General features: G+C 35.4%; 1 protein-coding gene across 1 annotated transcript in view; it reads right to left on the reverse strand.

Annotated features, from left to right (window-relative positions):
• Positions 1-18,859, reverse strand: part of LOC147826853 (putative zinc finger protein 705G) — a 30,200-nt gene extending 11,341 nt beyond the window's left edge. The window contains exons 1-4 of the mRNA XM_087216725.1: positions 18,608-18,859; positions 4,781-4,862; positions 2,985-3,111; positions 2,198-2,296 (exon numbers count right to left, since the gene is read on the reverse strand). Of these exons, the coding sequence (XP_087072851.1) occupies positions 2,198-2,296; positions 2,985-3,111; positions 4,781-4,798 (244 nt within the window). The 5' untranslated portion in view covers positions 4,799-4,862; positions 18,608-18,859. The remainder of the gene's footprint in view (positions 1-2,197; positions 2,297-2,984; positions 3,112-4,780; positions 4,863-18,607) is intronic.
• Between the last annotated feature and the right edge of the window lie 234 nt (positions 18,860-19,093).

Below are 19,093 nucleotides of genomic sequence, written 5' to 3' on the forward strand. Positions count from 1 at the left end.
AATGTAAATAGTGTCCACATAAAGTGTATCAAATACCCAGGGATATTACCAAATTTATTTGAACAAGAAGATAGGAGAAGGAAATGTTTCACTCTGCCAGCAAATGTAAAAGTTTTCTGAACAGGACTCCATTAGAAAATAAACAGGAGAAATAATCAACAAATGGGATAATATCAAACAGAAAGCTATTGCACTGCAATAAAAAGAATGCCAAATGAAGACACGAACTATACAACAGAAGAAACTCTTTGAGATCAATCCTTAGTACAGAGCAGTATGATCATATATCTATATACACATGAATACATAAGCAAAATTAAAATAAAATACATATGCATCAATAGAAAAGAAAACGAGGTACATAGTTACTTCTCCAAAGAAGAAATGAAAAGAGAAGAAATTAAATGAAAATAATTTCCACATCATTACTATTCTGGGAATTACAAATCTAAACTACCTTGAGATTTCATCTCACCAATGAGAATGAGGATCACATACAAGTACTAATAAATTCTCTTGAGGATTTGAGGTAAAACTAGATATAATTTCTCTTTTAAATGATTAAATTCATTATTAAAATCACTGTGAAGTTTCCTCAAAGAGTAAATCTTTTGAGTAAATTTTGACCTATCATTTTTCCCTACTTCTTAAAAAGTTGATACATTTCCTAAACAATTCCTAAAGTATTTTTACTCTTTAACTATCTTTATTCTAGCAAAACACATGTCTTCCTAGCTATGAAAACTTCTTAGGTGCACATAAGAAAACGGATGAAGGCAGAGAATGTGTATTTATGTGCAAAGACACACAAACTAAACAAAACAAAATATGATATGATTAAACTTGAGGTCATGTTGCATAAAATGAGTCAGATTAGTAAGGTAAAATATCATGTTTTGTCTCATAAGCAGAAAGTGGAAGAAAATCTGTGATTGGATTGGCATGTTAGTAAAGGGAAAAACATTAGAGAAGTAGAGGATGAGAGGAAGGAGAGAGGAAAAGGCAAAAATCTAAGGGGAAAGAGAAAAGAATCAAAGTATGTTGTGTGCATGTGCAGGTTTTATAAAATGAAATGTATTAGTCCCTCAAATTACCATACAACTAACAGAAAACACCAAAATTGTCACTCAAATTGAGTAAAATTGGCAAGTGTCAAATTATATGTTCTAGGCATTTGTTCAATTATAGGTTGTAGGCATTTGATATTGTAGAATTTGGTAAAAATTAATCACACAAATTAAAATGAAAACAAAAGTCTGTGCTGATACTCAGGGAGAACATTTAGTACTCCTATGAAGAAAACAGATATAGACAAAATTAATTTCAATACGTACATATTGTTCTCTCCCAAATCTGACACAATGATAAGAAAACACATGACTTGTGATGTTCCACTAAATTAAATGATAACACTTGTGACACTTTCCCAGGGTCCTCAGCTACATTTTAGGAAACATCATTCCCTTCTCTGAAGCCACATCTCACATATGCCATAGCCAGGCTCCCATCTGCATTGAAGCATCAGTCTGTGGTTCTCATCTGGACTGCAAATTTGGGCAAACCTTTCTCATCCCATCACCCACAGCAAGAGAGATTCTATGAAAGGGATTTGGGAGAATATTGGAGAAGAGGAGGTTGAGGGGAAGGAGAGAGGAAATGTTAAGGAGGAAATGAGGGGCATGAGAAGGACCAATGCGTGATATATGCATTTACAAATTGGGTTAAATGAAACATTACTTTCTGTATGAGTAATACAAGTCAAGTACAAAGAAACAAGTGATAACAAATACTGTCACTTAAACCACATACATATGTTAAGAGAGGTTCAATGAGAAGTTGTACAAATATAGAGCACTGGATATTATAGAAGTTTGTAAAGATTAAATTATGGAAAATTAAAATGGTGACAGCCTGTTCAGGTATAGAGAGAAAGATCCTTAATGGAATCTCTGAGGACAATAGCCCCTATATGAAATGGTAACTCCAGTGTATACATAAATCTTCTATCCAACCCCAGCAAAAGCAAAGATAAATACACATGCTGAAGATGGTCATGTAAAAGAAATCCTGAGAAATCTTGAAAAATTCACCCATGTCCTCTCCCACATTGTACACAGCATCACTCACTTTAAAAGCCTTCACTTTACATACTGACCACACTCTGATCTGTACTGAAGCACCACTCAGGGGTCCCTACCTGGACTCTGAAGTTGAGGAATAACTCTTCCTTCCACCCTCCACAGCATTTCTTTGTCCACTGAAAGAAAATTTAGATCTGATTCGCAGAGCTGGTATCCTGTTCAGGGAAAAGGAAGCAAGCACGTTTTTATTTTTGTGGCAACAAAAATATTTTGATCAAGTACATGGGATGCAATTGAGAAGAAATAAGGAGGTAGAAGTTAGACCTAGGAAATATATTCAGAAAACATCACTGAGTGAATTTGTGAATATTAAATGGAAATCTAGAATGTGTACCAAAAAAGGATTCTCTGTCAGGATTCTTATATTCATTCCCGTTTTTAAATAAAATGCAGAATTATCAATATTTCAAAAATAATAAAATACATATGTCCATGGTTAAAATGAATACTATTTAAATAGAATCTGACACAAACATTTCAAGAATACTCACATTACATTTATTTTCATGTCCGGCTCAAAACTTAACATGCTGAGTTTAAAATAATACTTTTCCAATAATTTAGTGAATTTCTAATTTTGAAAACATTCATTTAATACACAGTTTTACTCTGGGTTTTGCAGATTTGCTTGCAATAAAGGCATGAAATATTGATCAAATCAACATTCAAGGTTGTTAAAAACATCTTGTAAATGAATGTGATTGAAAACTTTCTTTCATGAAGGTGTATGGTTTATAAACAAATTCAGACAGAGAGTTATTTGGGTATGCATCACACATTCTAGAAAACTAATGCTAGAAAACTTGCATGACTGAATATAGATAGAGACAATGGTGGACTCACCAAGGGATAGGAGATGATTAATGTTTTCCACCATCACAGTTCTGTACAGCTCTCTCTGAGGTGTATCCAGTAGGGCCCACTCCTCTGGGGTGAATTTTATGCTCACATCTTCAATGGTCAGTAACTTCTAGAAGATCATAGACACTACACTTTAGATAGAGGAATAGTGACAAAGTTCTTTCCATGAAAACTCAGATTATAGCCCAGAGGCAGAGGAAAGCCTGGATACAGAGAAATTGAATTGTTTAGGGCAACAGTATTGTTTCTCTTTACAAACCCACTCTGAACTCATAAATTCATTGTTATGAAGGATAATAATTACATTATGAGAAATTTTACATATGTGGTATTGAAAACCTTTGAAATTTGTCAATAGAATGGTAGTTATAACTTTTATGAAGGTTGCTATGAAATATTCATTTTCACAATTTCACAGAAAAATATCTGCCCTGATCATTTTGATTAACATTCTTACATAAAGAATTGAATTATTGTTATCACTGTTTTGGTTTCCATTAGTGAGAATGACTATGGTTGTTTCATTTTCATTCATATACCTCACATCCCTCATCTATTTAACCAATTTTATACTGATGTGAATGTGGAACAATCCAAAGGATGATTTTCCTATCTCAAAGACATTTATTATAATTGTTGTTTGTATTATTCATAAGGAGGCCAAAGACAGTGAAAGGATTAACCACCATCCCTGATCACTGGCTGAATTGCATGACTGTCACCATCTGTGGCTGTGTTCTGTCTGTACTGGAATGGAATCAAATTTGCAGAGTGAGGCTCAGAACAAATGCCAAGCAGGACTCATCACAAATCTTTCTAATTGGGGTATTGGGCTTTGTTCTAGATGAACTTTCCTGAGCTCTGAGGATTCTCAATCTTCTCAGAAAACTCCCAATATTATTCTTGAAGGTCTCCTTTATGAATGTTGTCACTATATTCACATGTTCAAGAAGCTTTAGATGAGGTACCACATGTTCAGTTCTTCAAAAAATTTCCAGAGCCTTCTAGTTTTGTTATATGAATTCCCTTACTACACTCTTGAGTTAAGATTACAACCAATTAATTAATAATAATATACAATAGTAACATGCATCCATCAAATATAAAAATATCTGAATTATTGACATGAAAGTACTATGACTTTGGTCCAGAACAATAAAGTATTTTCGGTTATACTTTGAAGCCTTTTCCACATTGAAGGAGGTACTATTCAATTTATTAAGTGTAAAATTAATTAAATGATTGGCAATTGCAAATCTTCCTAAATATCTTTCATTATTCTTCCAGAGCTTACAGACTTGATATGAAAATGTTTGCCTCCCTATTGATCGAATTCACCTGGTGAAATATTTAACTCCCTCACTGCCATGGGCTGCAGTGCTCTACATCTCACAGACAGCTATGCCCTGCATCCAGCACAATTCTAACAGCACTAGAGTTAGCAGCACAGGCAAGGAGGTCAGTGTTTCTATAAAAAGAACAAGGAACTCAATGAGGGAGAAAATATCTTACATTTCTTCTATAAGTACAAAGCCATAGTGTAGATTCACATACGCAAAGATACTGAAACTCATAGGCAAATATTTTTATATTAAAGCATTGTATACATATTATATAGTAAATAAGACATTATACATTTACAACCATTAAAATTACCTTAGTGTGAATAAAATCCTCCCTGAAATATAGATTCCTTAATCCCTCCTACTTGGATTTAAGACTTACTATCTGCTCTCAATGAGCTTGTAATACCAGTAGAAAAACCCATTCTTACTCACCTGCTCATTCAATGCCATTCACAGAGTTGTCAGTTGCTTTCCAGTACAGATTCTGTCACAGGATAACAACTAAGCAATGAATCTGTGGATAGAGAAAAATGTTATTAAGATGGCAGTCTGTGCTGAGGATTTAAACTCATCTGTTAGGAAGTCACAGATCTTCAAGGAAATATGAGCCTACTGCCAAGCAGCAGAAAATGCAGTGAACTTGGACAAAAGCACAAGGGTCTCAACTCTTCCCAAGTAAAATTTGAGTGTGTAGTTCTGGTTAAAAAATAAGGCACAAATGCAGTCATCTCATAGATAGGAACATGAAAAGCATTGCGTCTATTATTCATTAGCCTATTCAGCCTTTTACTTTAAATGTAAGGAATTCCTTCTCTGATTGCAAAAGAGAGATAGCTATGAGCCATCCCCATGTGGAGCTTAGTTTCCATCTTTAGATAAATATGGTAGAATTTTTCAAACTACACTAGATTTGCATCATTTGGTAGAAATGATCCCTCAACCTCCGCCACATTTCCTAGATGCCACCCTGCATTCTCAGCCATGAAGTTGAACCTTGCTCTCCAGGAATGGATGCCAATCTTGGTTAGATGTTGTATAAAGGGAAGAATTGACACAGACACTCATTCATCTGGGGGCTCATTCACCATCACCCACCCTACATAAGTGACCCTTAAAATCTTCTGCTTCAGAAAGTAACAGGATTACACATTTTTCAGTCTGCTGGCATTTACTCCCACCATTACTTAAGCCAGTACTGCCCCGAAGTAGTGCACATATAAATTATGAGGATCATTAACTAAAATTCCTGGCTCAATGGGACATTTCATTAAAGGATTTGCTGTAGCCCATGCAGTTCAGTTTTGTGTTACTCATCACTTCCATAACACACCTACCTTACATTTATATGCAGACCTTTGCTTGCATGTGAGAAAGACTTTAGGAAATGTAATGTGTCTCCAAAACCCTCAATAATAAGTGTACAGGCAACTGTATTTCATTTATAAAGAATATTTGTTGTGAATAAAAGTATAATCAATGGACTTGTTTATATAGGTATTTGAATAAAATAAGACATTATAATATATGAAACTGTGTTGCCAAATATACATACATAGAATTTTATCAGTTTAATCTTAACAAAATCTCTGATCTTTTAGAGCTTTAACCAATTTGTCTCATAACCAATATAAGTAGGCAAAAATTTAATACAACCAAGTACTGCACCTTGATATTAATATTGTTACATGTTCTGGCTGGGTTTTGATTCACATTTTATAAAATGGACATGATTCAAACTCAGAATGACATTTCTAATATTAATAATAGAAAGAAACATTGCAAGTACAATGTCTTCTAGTTTTGGCTTTATCAAGAAGTCTCTAGCCCAGGATCCAAGCACAGAGTGGATGGGTGAGGAGCTGAGCTGTGTGAAGCTGGGCTGCCACCCCACCTCTACATTGGCCTCTGAGTGAGTAGCCTGCACCACCATTCCAAACCTGAACTTGCTGGTCTTTGGCCTTCTGGCTGTCCTACTACCTGGAAAATCACCACAGGGGCCCAGGGAGTCCTAAAGGCCATTGTCCCAAGCTCCAGAAAATAGAGCAGAAGTGAAAAACAGGAAGAGGGCCTCACTCTCAAGCTCCTTGACAAAAATGAAAGTCTGTTAGAAAAGTGAAGGGAATCTCTGCAATGAAGGCACTCCAGAACACTTTAGTTAGTAAGTCAGAGGGATCACCATCTCCCATCAAAACCTGGACTATTTTCAGGGTAAGGGCAGCTGGAACCTGTAGTAGAACCTTGCAGAGTTCAACCCTGAAGGAGGTCAGGGAGCTCAACTTGGGACACACAGCCAAAAATCAGCCTGAATCTAAGGGTTCTGTTGCTGGCTCCCTGAGCCTAATTGACTTAGACCTGCCTACTGCTGCCCATGTTGTCTATTGTGACAGCAGAGACATACCCTGAAGAAAGCCCTTCATTTTTATTTTTTATTTGTTAAATTACTTTTGTCTCATATTCATTTTTTTCTACTCTTTCCAAGCTTTTTGTTTTTGTTTCTCTCTTCTTTTACTCTCTGTCTCACTCTCTCATTCTCCCACATTGTTCTTCATCTTCCCTTTTTTTCCTGCCCTAATTCAGATTTATTCTTTCTCTTTTCTTTTCTTTTTCTTCCTCTCAATTCTCATTAGTTTGAAAGGAATGTAAATACAGTTTCTAGCCTCCCTATTGGTTAAGTTGTTTTGTTCTTGTCTTTGTTCTTTCATTCTGTGTTTTCCTCTTGTCTTCAACATTTTCCTAGAGTTTGCATGATCTGCCTGTGTTCTCTGGCTTCACTGCTAATATTTCCCTATACTTCTACACATTTATCTCTTCCTCCCAAACTCTTTCTAAGGGTAAATTTGGAATATTGATGAATTTATTCACTATAAACATATTTTGGGCTGGGCCTCAATTTTCATTTCATTCACATGGTTAAAGGTGATAGATTAATAACTTACAAATTGTCATTTTCTAACCTGTGCTTGATGCCATCTTGTTGCTAAGTATATCACTTGGGCTAAGGTGTTGTGATTGATCTAATCATTTTTCCTTCCTAGTATAATGAAAATATAAATGCCTAGGAGTTATTAGAGACTCAAAACATAACAACTGGCTATATCTGGAAGACATCTCTGAGAAGCAATCATTCCATAACAGTTCTAATTACAATCAATAAAGGTACATACAATAAGCAATATTGAAGTATCAACTCAGGAATTAAAACAAGGACAGTACAACAACAAAAGTAAGAATGGCAAGATATTTAAGCAAGGCACAAATCCACACTTCCAGCTCAGAAAAGGCAAATTCTGGAGGGAAACAAGGTGGAAAAGTCTGATAATCAACCACCTATTCACCTTGAACTGATAGCACAGGAAGTAATGAAACAGATGAAGCAGGCTCTAGAAAAATTCAAAACAGAAAAAATATCCTAGATAAATACAGAGATGGTGAGCAGAGTGACAGACATAACCAGAGACTCTAGAAGAGAAACAGATTAAAAAAAGATGACTTCAGGACCATGACGGAAGCCACGAATACCCAAAATACAAAAGAAATGGAAATCATGAATGCCCAACATAGGATAGAAATGGAATCCATGAAACAGATTCAAACAAATATCCAGGAGATTCAAAACTCTATTGAAAGTATACACAGCAGGCAGAGCCAATCTGAAAACAGAATGTCAGATATAGAAGACAGGATGGGCAGGAGATTTAGCTCAGTGGTTTTGCTGCCTGCTGTGCAAGCTCAGGTAGCTGAGTTTAATCCCCAGTACCAAAAAAAAAAAAAAGAAGAAGAAGACAGGATGGTGGTTATTGACCATGAAAATGGAGATCTCTCAAAAATAGTAACGGGCCCTGAGAAATCAATCCAACAGCTCCTGGGTGATGGAATGAACAATAATATAAAACTGAAAGAATTCCAGGAAAAAGCAGGAGAAAGTACAAATTACATAAAAAATATTGTTCACAGAATTAATGACAGGAAACTTCCTAAAACAAGCAAAACAATTTGACATACAGATAAGTGCAGCATAGAGGATGCCAATGAGCCATGATAAAAAACCCTACACATAGACACATAATGATCAAGATCCCAGAAACCCAACAGAAGAACAAAATAGTACAAGCAGTTAAGCAAAGAAACAAATCACATGCAAAGGAAAGCCCGGTAGAATCACAACAGACATTTCAAAACCAATCCATAAATCAAAGAGAGCCTAGAGTGAGGTATTTCAAGCCCTAAATGTAAACAACCTCCAACCAAGACTGATGTATCCTGCAAAACTATCTTGCAAAATTGATGGAAGAATAAGATAATTCCATGACAAGGATCCCTGAGAATCTTCATGAATAGCAAACCAGCACTCTAAACAATTCTAAAATGTAAACTAGAAATAGATAATGATGGTCACAACTCCATGAGGCCCAACAGAGCAAATCCATCAGGCAAGGCAGGAAATCAAAGGGTGAGGGGGAAAATAAAAAAGAACCAAAAACAGGAAAATAACATGACAATGAAAAGTCAATACATATCAGTTACAATCATCAATGTTGGTGGCCTTATTTCACCAATCCAAAGAAACAGACTGGTGGAAAAGTTTAAGAAGCAAAATCCAAAAATATGCTGTATACAAGAAACGCACCTAGTTCAAGAAGAAACTCATAGACTGAAAGTAAAATGTTGGCAAACAGTTCTCCACATAATAGGAACCTGGAAAAAAGCAGAGGTAGCAATCTTACCACAGACAAAGTAAATTTCAAAACAAAACTAATTAAGAGTGACAAAGTTGGTCACTACATCCTTGTAAAGAGAACAATTCAAGAGGAAGAGACAACAATCATAAATATATATGCACCAACTACTAATGCCATCAATTATATAAAACAAATATTAAGGGATATGAAAAAAACCAAATAACCCCTAATACAATTTAGTGGGGGAACTCAGTACACTAGTGTCTCAAATAGACAGATCATCTAGACAAAAAATTAACAATGAAATTCTAGAACTGAACCAAGCTTTTGAACAAATAGACTTAATAGACATCTACAGAGTGTTCTGCCCTCAAAATCAAAATATACATTCTTTCCACCAGCACACAGGTCATTCTCCAAAGTAGACCACATACTAGTTCATAGTACATGTTTAAGTAAATGCAAAGGAATTGAAGTTATCCCATGCATATTATCAGACCATTGTGAAATTAAACGGGAGACCAATACCATAAGAATCCACAAGAACTTCACAAACACATGGAAATTGAATAACACTCTCTAGAACAACCAATGGGTCACAGAGGCAATTAAAGAACAAATTATACAGTTTTAACAAAGAAATGACAATCACAATACAATATACAGGAATCTATGGGACAAAATGAAAGGAATTTTGTGCTGAGGATTTAGGTGAATGGCTTCCCCACATGCTGCAAAAGCACAAGGACCTGAGTTTGATCCCAGGTACCAAAAAAAAAAAATGAAAGCAATTCTATGAGGGGAAATCATAGCAGTGAATGCCCACAGTGGAAAAACAGAGTAAATGCAAATAAACACTTAATACTCAATCTAAAGCTCCTAGAAACAACAGAGGAAGACAAGCCCAAAGCTCGTGCAAGGGAAAAAGTTATAAAGATTAGACCAGAAATCACTGCAATGGAGACAAAGAGAATGATACAAAAAAATCAATGAAACAGAGTTGGTTTTTCAAAAGAAGAAATAAAATTGATAAACCTTTAGACAACCTTATCAAAAAAAGAAAGAAAAGGCTCAATTTAGAAAAAAAAATTAAGAATAAAAAACATGAAGTCACAACAGATCCAGCAATAATCCAGAGGTTCATCAATACCTACTTCGAGAACCTGTATTCTAATAAAAAGGAAAACACATGCAAAATGGACAGATTTATATATATACAAATTGTCAAAGTTAAATGAAGAAGATAAAAATTCTAAACACTCCAATTACAATCATTGAAATTGAAAATTTTCTTAAAAATTTACCTACAAAGAAAAGCTCAGGTCTTAATGGCTTCACTGCTGAATTTTACAAGACATTTAGAGAAGAAATATCACCATTACTCTTTAAACTCTTCAATGAAACTGAAAGGAAAGCAATACTTCCATATTCATTCCTGGAAGCAAGTGTTACTTTGATTCCAAAACCAGGGAAAGACCCAATCCAAAAAGAAAACTACAGGTCAATATCCCTAATGGACATAGATGGAAAAATCCTCAACAAGATACGGGTAAACAGAATACCTGGGGTCATCAAGAAGATCATGAACCCTGATCAAGTAGGATTTTTCCAGGGATGCAAGGATGGTTCAACATACACAAATCAATAAATGTAATACACGATATTAACCGAGACAAGGACAAAAACCATATGATCATCACAATGGATGAATAAAAATCATTTGACAAAATTCAACACCAATTTATGATGAAAAAAACCCTACAGAAAATTGGAATAGATGGTCTTTATCTCAATAGTTTCTCTGGTGTGAAAAACTAAAAATGTAAACAAGAATGAAAATGTGTAATTGATATTGTGAAATAGGAAGAAAAGGTCTAAAGAAGTAGGGGAAGTGAGAGGGTTAGGGTAAAGGAAAGAAGGGAAAAGAAAAAATATGAGAAAAAGAAAAATATGGAAACAAAGTATTTGTAAATATGGAAGGGTGGAGGGGGTGAAGGGGGGCCTAGGAAATGGGGAAAAATTAAGAACCAAGATGCATTATGTAGAGGTACAAGATCCCAATGCTGAATGCAACTGTATTCTGTACCTAAAATTCACCAATATATTTAATGGAAAAAAGATATTATTAAGCACATGAAATTTGTACCATTTGGCAAATAACTCTGTATTCTCCCCATTTCCTAAGCATGAAACCTCTCCTCATTTTACCCTCCATTTGAATACACAATAACCAATTCAAACACTCATAGAGATTTGCATTTTCTATTTTCTTGGACATTTTTTACATATTTTCCTAAACATCAGGAATGGGGGATCTTCCAAAGAACCCTTTTCTTGATGCCTGCATCTTCCAGCTCAGGATCATGATGCTGATCTTTGTCAAACTACATGATCACTAGTGATAGATCCTGTCTATGTGTTGAGTAATTTCTGTCTTTTTCTGTCTCTGTCCTTTTCAATGAGATTTCTTCCTTGTTCCATAAATATTACAAACTTTAAACTTGTCTCTTAATACTCATACATTTTCTTTTGTGCTACCAAAGAGAATTCGATATAGTTTTAACAATCTTGTTCTAACATACAATTATTCAAATGCCAGCAGGGCTGCCATGTCAAAGTGTTTGAGTGAGTGGATAGAAATGAAAACTATTGTTTACAATTCTGAGATGAAAAGTTCTACAGGGCTTGTTTGTCTAGGAACGGGCGGACTGGCTCCTGCATGCTGGTTTCTCCTTTTGTTTCTATGTGGCCTTCCCTGAGCACATGGTAGTGCTCTCCTCTCCTATTCTCAAAAGGACACCAGTCACACTGGACTAGGACCATGTTAATGACTCCATTTCACTTTACCTCTTCAAGGATGGCAACCCAAAGTCAATCCTATGAACACCATTTGGGTAAAGGAGTGGTTATTCATGTATTTCAAATATCAAATATAAGAGCATAGGCATTGTCCCCCAAATGATTAGAAACAAATATTTTAAAGGGATGAAGTTACTCAGTTTAATACAGCATCTAGAAATATCCCTGCATTGATTCCCATGGGTTACTTCTCTGCAATTGATCTACAGTCATTCCACAGTCTCCCTTGTCCACAGACTTAGGAAATCTTTATATTTATTAGGAACAACAGATTCTTTACTAGGACTTTCCATCTCTCCAAATTCAATGCTCTAATCATTGAAGCTCATGAATTCTCTTCTGTTTTAAAGGTGAAATTCCTTGGGATTGATATCCCCTACCTTTCCTGATCCTCACTTTACAATTAAAAGTTGACTTATCATGTTTCATTTAGCAAAAATGGGAAGATGAACAGTGATGTGAGAGTCTGCTACTGGAGACATTTATAAGGCTATTTGGAATCTGAGAATCCTTACATATATGTGACACAGAAGATGGTGAGTAGAAAGGAAGATTCTATTCCTGAAAGCTGTAGAAATATCTATATAAAATACTGCCACAACCATGATTGCCAAATTTAAGATTCAAAGTATTTCTCAGAGTGAATGTGAGGCAGCCCGGCAGGATTGCTCCTTCCTAGGTATACCCAAATATGTCTTCCAAAACCTACACCTATTCAACTCTTATAGGTGTTAGTGACCCTGGAAGACTTCTTTTTTCACATGATACATACATGAATTTTTCTTCAAATGATCCATTGGCTCAAGGGAAGTCAACTAAATGAGCATAAAGAAAAACACAGCCATAGCTATTGATAAGATGAGGTCAAAATATGAAACTTTTAGAAGATTGATCAGAAAGCCATTACTCTAATCAAATTTCTAAAATTCTGTTTCCAAATTTTAACATGAATAGTTATTAAAACTATAAAATAGAATATGAAAATGCTTACAAAATAGACATCAATATTGAAAAAATTAAAAATAATTCAACAGAACAAAATCTATGTCTTTCAATTTTCTGATATCATCTTCAATCTGTTTTTTCAGAGTGCTATATTTTTCAGAGTAGAGGTCTTTGATTTCTTTTCTTAGGTTGATTCCTAGGTATTTCAGTGTTTTGGATGCTATTGTGAAAGCAATTTTTGGCCCCATTTCTCTCTGTGAGTCTGTTGTTCATGTATAGGAAAGCTATTGATTCCTGTGTGTTGACCTTGTATCCAGCTCCTGCACTAAATTTGGTTATTAAGTCTAGAATACTTTTGCTGGAATTCTAGGGGTCTTCTATATAGAGCATCATGTCATCTGCAAATAATGACAATTTAACTCTTTATTCCTTTCATTTCTTTCTCTTTCTCTTGTCTAATTGCTGTAGCTAGGACATACAATCAACAAGTGGGATCTGTTCTTATTAAAAAGCTTCTGAACAACAAAAGAATCCAGTACACTCTCAAGAGTCAATGCACAAGGAGGTAAAATTTTCAGCAGCAGTATTGCAGACAAAGATCTACTATTGAGAGTATATAAAGAACTAAAAATAATCAGACCACCCAAACTTTAAGACCCAATCCAAAAATGAGCATCTGAAATCAACAGACATTTCTCAGACAAAGAAGTAAAAGCAGCAAATAAACATATGAAAAAATGTTCAACATCACTTGTCATTTGAGAGATGCAAATCTAAACAACCCTGAGATTCCACCACACCACAGGAAGTATAGCTGCTATCAAGTAATCATCCAATAACAAAGGCTGGTGGGGTTCTGTGGAGAAAGGAACCCTTCTCCATTACTGGGAATGCACACTAGTGCAACCACTGTGGAAGTCTGGATGGAGGTACCTCAGAGAGCTAGGATTGGAAGCCCCTTTTGAAACAGGTATTCAATTGCTGGGTATCATCCCAAAGAATTAAAAGAATCATATCACAGTGCTATATGTGGACCCATGTAGATTAAAGTCCAATTTGTAATAGCTAAAACTTGGACTAGCCCAAGTGCCCATCAGCTGGAGACTGGAAAATAAATGTGTTTTTTTACAAAAATAAAATGGAGTATTATCCGAGCATGGGGAAGGGGCTTCTGAGCAGCTATCTGTCCCACTGCTCCCAGCCCATAGGAAGGGGCTTCTGGCCTGCCATCTCTCTCGCTCCTCCTGGCCCAGAGGAAAGGGCTTCCAGGCCACCAACTGTCACACCACACCCATCCCATAGGAAGGGATTTCTCGGTTGCCATCCATCTCTTTGCTCCCAGCCCAGAGGAGGTGAACCACACAGGTGCCAACAGCACTCCCTCACCCTCCAGAGTTGAAATGAGAAGACTTGTAAACAGTCTCAAAACCAAACTTCCAGATCACCTTCAGCAACCCCAAAGGGAAAAGAGATGGAACACTCTGATACTCAACTACCTGGCCTCCAAGAACTGGCAAAAAAAGAGGATCTGGAAAAAATGAAATCAGAAATGTGTCAGATAACAGCAGAGATTGTGCTCATAGTGCTAGATATGATTAATAAATGTAGAGAGGAGCTGAGGAACAAGATGGAATCACAACATAGGAAACAAATGGAATCCATACAACAGATACAAACAGATTTCCAGGAGATCAAAAACTCCATTGAAAGTCTACACAGCAGAATGAGCCAATGTGAGGACAGAATTTCAGATATAGAAGATAAGATTGCAATTAGTGATCAGGAAAAGAAAAATTGCTTCATAATTGTAAGGGACCATGAGAAAGCAATCCAGCAGCTGCTAGATGATGCAAAGAAGAATAACAGAAGATTGATTGGAACCAAGGAAGAAACAATAGAGTGTGCAGGTGACTTAAAAAAATGTTCACAAAAGTATTGTCAGAAAAGTTCCCAAGCAGGGGAAAAGAACTTAACATACAGATAAGTGAGGCATATAGGAATCCAACTGGCCTTGATCAAAAACAATCTGCACCTAGGCATATAATAGTTAGGATTCCAGAAACCCAACAGAAGAACAATATTCTACAAGCAGTGAGAGAAAAGAAACACATCACATACAAAGGAAAGTCCATCAGAATCACAGCAGACTTCTCAATGTAAACCCTCAAGGCAAGAAGAGCTTGGAGTGATGTATTTCAAGCCCTAAAGGCAAACAGTCTCCAACCCAGATTGATGTATCCTGCAAAACTATCTTTCAAAATTGATGGAGAAATAAGATACTTTCATGATAAAGAGCACCTTAGGAACTTCATGAATTCGAAAGTAGTACTTCAAAAAATGTTAGACAACATCCTATTAAAAGACAGTGAGGATACCAATGCCACTAAGCCCAGAAGAATGAATCTGTTGGGTTGGAGAAATTAAATGCAAAACGGGAGAATCCAACAAAAGGAAAAAGTCATGACAAAGCTTTTTAAAGCTTTTAACTTCATCTCCCTAATGAGTGTATAATTCAATCTTGTCATTGTACTGATTAGTATTTTTCTGATTCTAACATTGCACACCTTTTCTTGTGCTGTTCTGGCTATTTAACATCTTCTTGTGTCTACTTTTTAATTGGGTTGTCTATGAATGAGCTGTAAGGGTCCTTTATATATTCGGGTCATAAGTTATATGCATTGTAAAAATGGTCTGTTTAAGGACTACTTTTCATTTTTATGATGTCATTTAAAGTTCCAAATTTGATGGAATCTCATTTATCAATTTTTTCTTTTCTATATCATGTTTTCTGTATCAAAGGAAGTTCTTCCCTACCCTAAATTCATAAACACTATCCTTTATAATTTCTCCCTAATGTTTTCGAGTTTCAGTCTTTCATATTTAGGTTCATAGATTCTTTTGAATTATTTTTATGTACAGAAATAAAGGGTTAAGGGTAATTTTGTATATATGGATAACAGGTGTTCTAGTGCCATTTGCTGGAAACACTATCTTTTCTTCAGCTCTTGATTTGAGTTTATATTCTATAAAATGTTAATGTTTAATAGTCTTTTAAAACTCAGTGGACCATACATGCGTGGTTCTATTTGTAGCTTCTCTGTCTTATTCCAATGAGATATATGTCTTTCATTACACCAACACTGCCTTGATTACTGCAGCTTTACAGGAAGTCTTAAAATTAGGTAGCAAATGTCTTACAACACTGTTTCTTTTTCTTTTTACTTTTCTAGGTCTTTATACTCCTACATAACTTTAATTTTTTTTACTACATAACTTCAATTTCAACATCGAATTCTTATTTTATAGCAAGTATATATAGACCTGAAGTTTTACATATACCTTTTGTTTTCTAATCCTGCTAAATTCAAATACAAGTTCTAGGGCCTCCCAGAGATTTCTTAGTATTTTCTCTGTACATGATTTTTTACCTACATATAAAAATTTTGCTTTTACCTTGCCAAACCTATCCTAATTGTGTCATTTTATTGCCAGACTGTTTTGCTTTAGGCCTATATTTCAAAATTTAATGGACAGATGAAGAGTAGGCATATCTGCCCTTGTTCCCCACCTTAGGGAGAAAGCATTGTATCTTCTCCATTCATATAAGGCATTCTCGCTGGAAGTATGGAATACATGCCTTTGATCTGTTGAGAAGGTATTTTTCTACTTCTAATTTCTTGATAGATTTTACCATGAGCAGCTGTAGAATTTAGTCCGATAATTTTTCTCCAACTACTGACAGGATCATATGGCTTTTTCCTTTCCTCTGCCAGAAAGATGACTTTTGGGGGCAGAACTTCCAACGCTGAACCAACACTGCCATCCCTATAATAAAAGCACTTTCTACATACTACCATATCTGACTTCAAGTAGTTTGGTTTCTTAAAATAATTTCTATCTATGTTCATACATTTTCTTCTATTATCTTTATCCAGTTTTAGGATTAGCACAATGTTGATTTGCTAAAATGTGGGGAGAAGTGTTCCTTTTTTTCTGGTTTAAATATTTGATATAATTTATCAATTAAAATATGTATGAGCCTGTTGTTTGCATAAGGTAGGTTTTCAAGCTAGGAATATACATTCTTTAAAAGGTCGTATTCAAATATTATATTTCCTCCAGAGTCAGTTTCATTAATTTGTCTTCCAAGGTACTTCTTAGAAGTTGTCAAATTTATTTCAAGAAAGATTTTGTAATATGCTTTCTATATCCTTTTAAATTCTGTAAAATCTGTGGTAATGTCTCCTAGATGTTGATATTGTAATTTTTAAAATGTATTATTGATATTGTGTAATAGGAAGACATGCTCTAAAGGAGTAGGGGAAGTGGGAGGGGTAAGGGAAAGGAAACAATGGAAAAGAAAAATTATGAGAAAAGGAAAAAAATGGAAACAAAGTCTTTGAAAATAGGGAAGGGTGGAGGGGGTGCAGGGAGGGCAGGGGAAGGGGAAAAAAATAAAAACCAAGATACTCATGTAATGGTACAAGGTCACACTGATGAATGTAACTGTATTTTATACCTAAAATGTACCAATAAACAATGGGGGGGGATAAAAAAAGGAAAATGAGACCAAAAGAAAAAAAATAGATTACAAATCAACACAAACATGGCATGAATTTTCAATTCCAAATTTTGCAAAGCAATTCATGACGAGTGAGAGCAATATTATGCTTACATTACAGAAATTTACATGCAAAACTCCCTTACTTAGAAAAAAAAATCTAGTTTTCAATGTTTAAATTATCCTCTCTATATAACACAAGTGGTTACATGTTGGGAGGAAAGACTCATATTCATAAGAATATTGATATGCAATACAGAAACATATCAGAAAACACCCCTAGTAAATGAGTTTTGAGATACAGGACAAAAACTGTCAAATAGTATATTTTATAATAAATAACTTGGAAAATATTTTTAAATTTCAAAACAGAAATATCACTTTGTATTACCTATATTAATACTTACATGAAGCAAAACACAGTGTTCTGAGGAAAAGTATATCCCTTTAACATATTAACTTTAATAAATCCCTTGAATATGTTATAGGAGCATGGATACCAAAAAGGCAAAGTAATAATTAAGAATCACAGTAATACACATAAAAAATAATGAATGTAAAGATGGAAAGACATTATTGCAAGTGCAAATTAGAAAAGTAACAGAAGGTGTAGATCACAGAAACTCAGGACATTTTATGATAAAGAAAATGGACTCTGTATGTGCTATTTAGTACAGCAGCTTCCGGATATGTGTGCATAAAGAAACCTTGAAATTGGACATCCCAATTAAGAGCTTGAAATTTAGTCATAAAAATTTAAGTATTATGAGACCTTATGAATATTCATTACTCTATGGGAGAAAATGTATCCACAATCATGGAGGAAGCAAATCCTTGATATACATTTGAGAGAGCGATAGAAGAGGGACAAAACCATCAAAATTAAATTAGAGTCCTTTATAGGAAAATGGATGCAACTTGAGACCATTATGCTAAAGAAAATAACTCAGACACATGAACTTAAAGATGTAACTATAAAAAAAGAGCAAAAGAAAGAGGAGACACTGGGAAGTAGAGAGAAACTCTCCAGAGATGGAGGAAGGGTGAGGGAAGGAAGGGGTAGGGGATGAAAAAGGCACCCAGCTGTGCTGTGCATGGCCAACTCCACACAGGGAACCAAACATGATGATCTGCAAACATGGACTCATAAACATTTTTAAAATTTAAACAGATAGGGAATGGGACTGGTAAGAACTGCTGATAAAATAAATTTACCATAAAACTTAAGCATCAGAAGATAGCAATTCATCTAACAATGGGCAGGATCTGCTTTAAGCACGTCTCACATCTAATAGTCTGGCGACTTCACCAGGAGCCAAGGCTGCAGACAGTGAAGCCCTCTAGCTTCTCAGGAGTTTTCACAGGCAGGCAGCAAGTCGCTCTTCTCCCAAAGTGGTGAGCACTGCAGCTCCTCCTTCCTGGGAAAATGCTTCTTCTGCCTGAGCTCCCCTTATATAGTGGAGACCACTGAGCAAACCCAATCAGGGCCACATGCCAGGTGATGCGCCCTGATTGCACACACTCTGCACCTCATCAAGGCTTCCTTTCTGGGCATATGGGGTTCACTTTGACTGCATCCTCCAGACACTTATAAAGCAATAACCTCACACAATGTAGAACAAAGATGAAAGACCAGTAGAAAGTTATACTAGCAAGGCACAATCTGCCTGCTATTTTTACCAAGAATCTCAATTGTTTTCT

The sequence above is a fragment of the Heterocephalus glaber genome, unplaced genomic scaffold (genome assembly GCF_053883595.1).
Source record: "Heterocephalus glaber isolate CG9 unplaced genomic scaffold, H.glaber_assembly_v1.0 deba00001460, whole genome shotgun sequence".
Lineage (NCBI taxonomy): Eukaryota > Metazoa > Chordata > Mammalia > Rodentia > Bathyergidae > Heterocephalus > Heterocephalus glaber.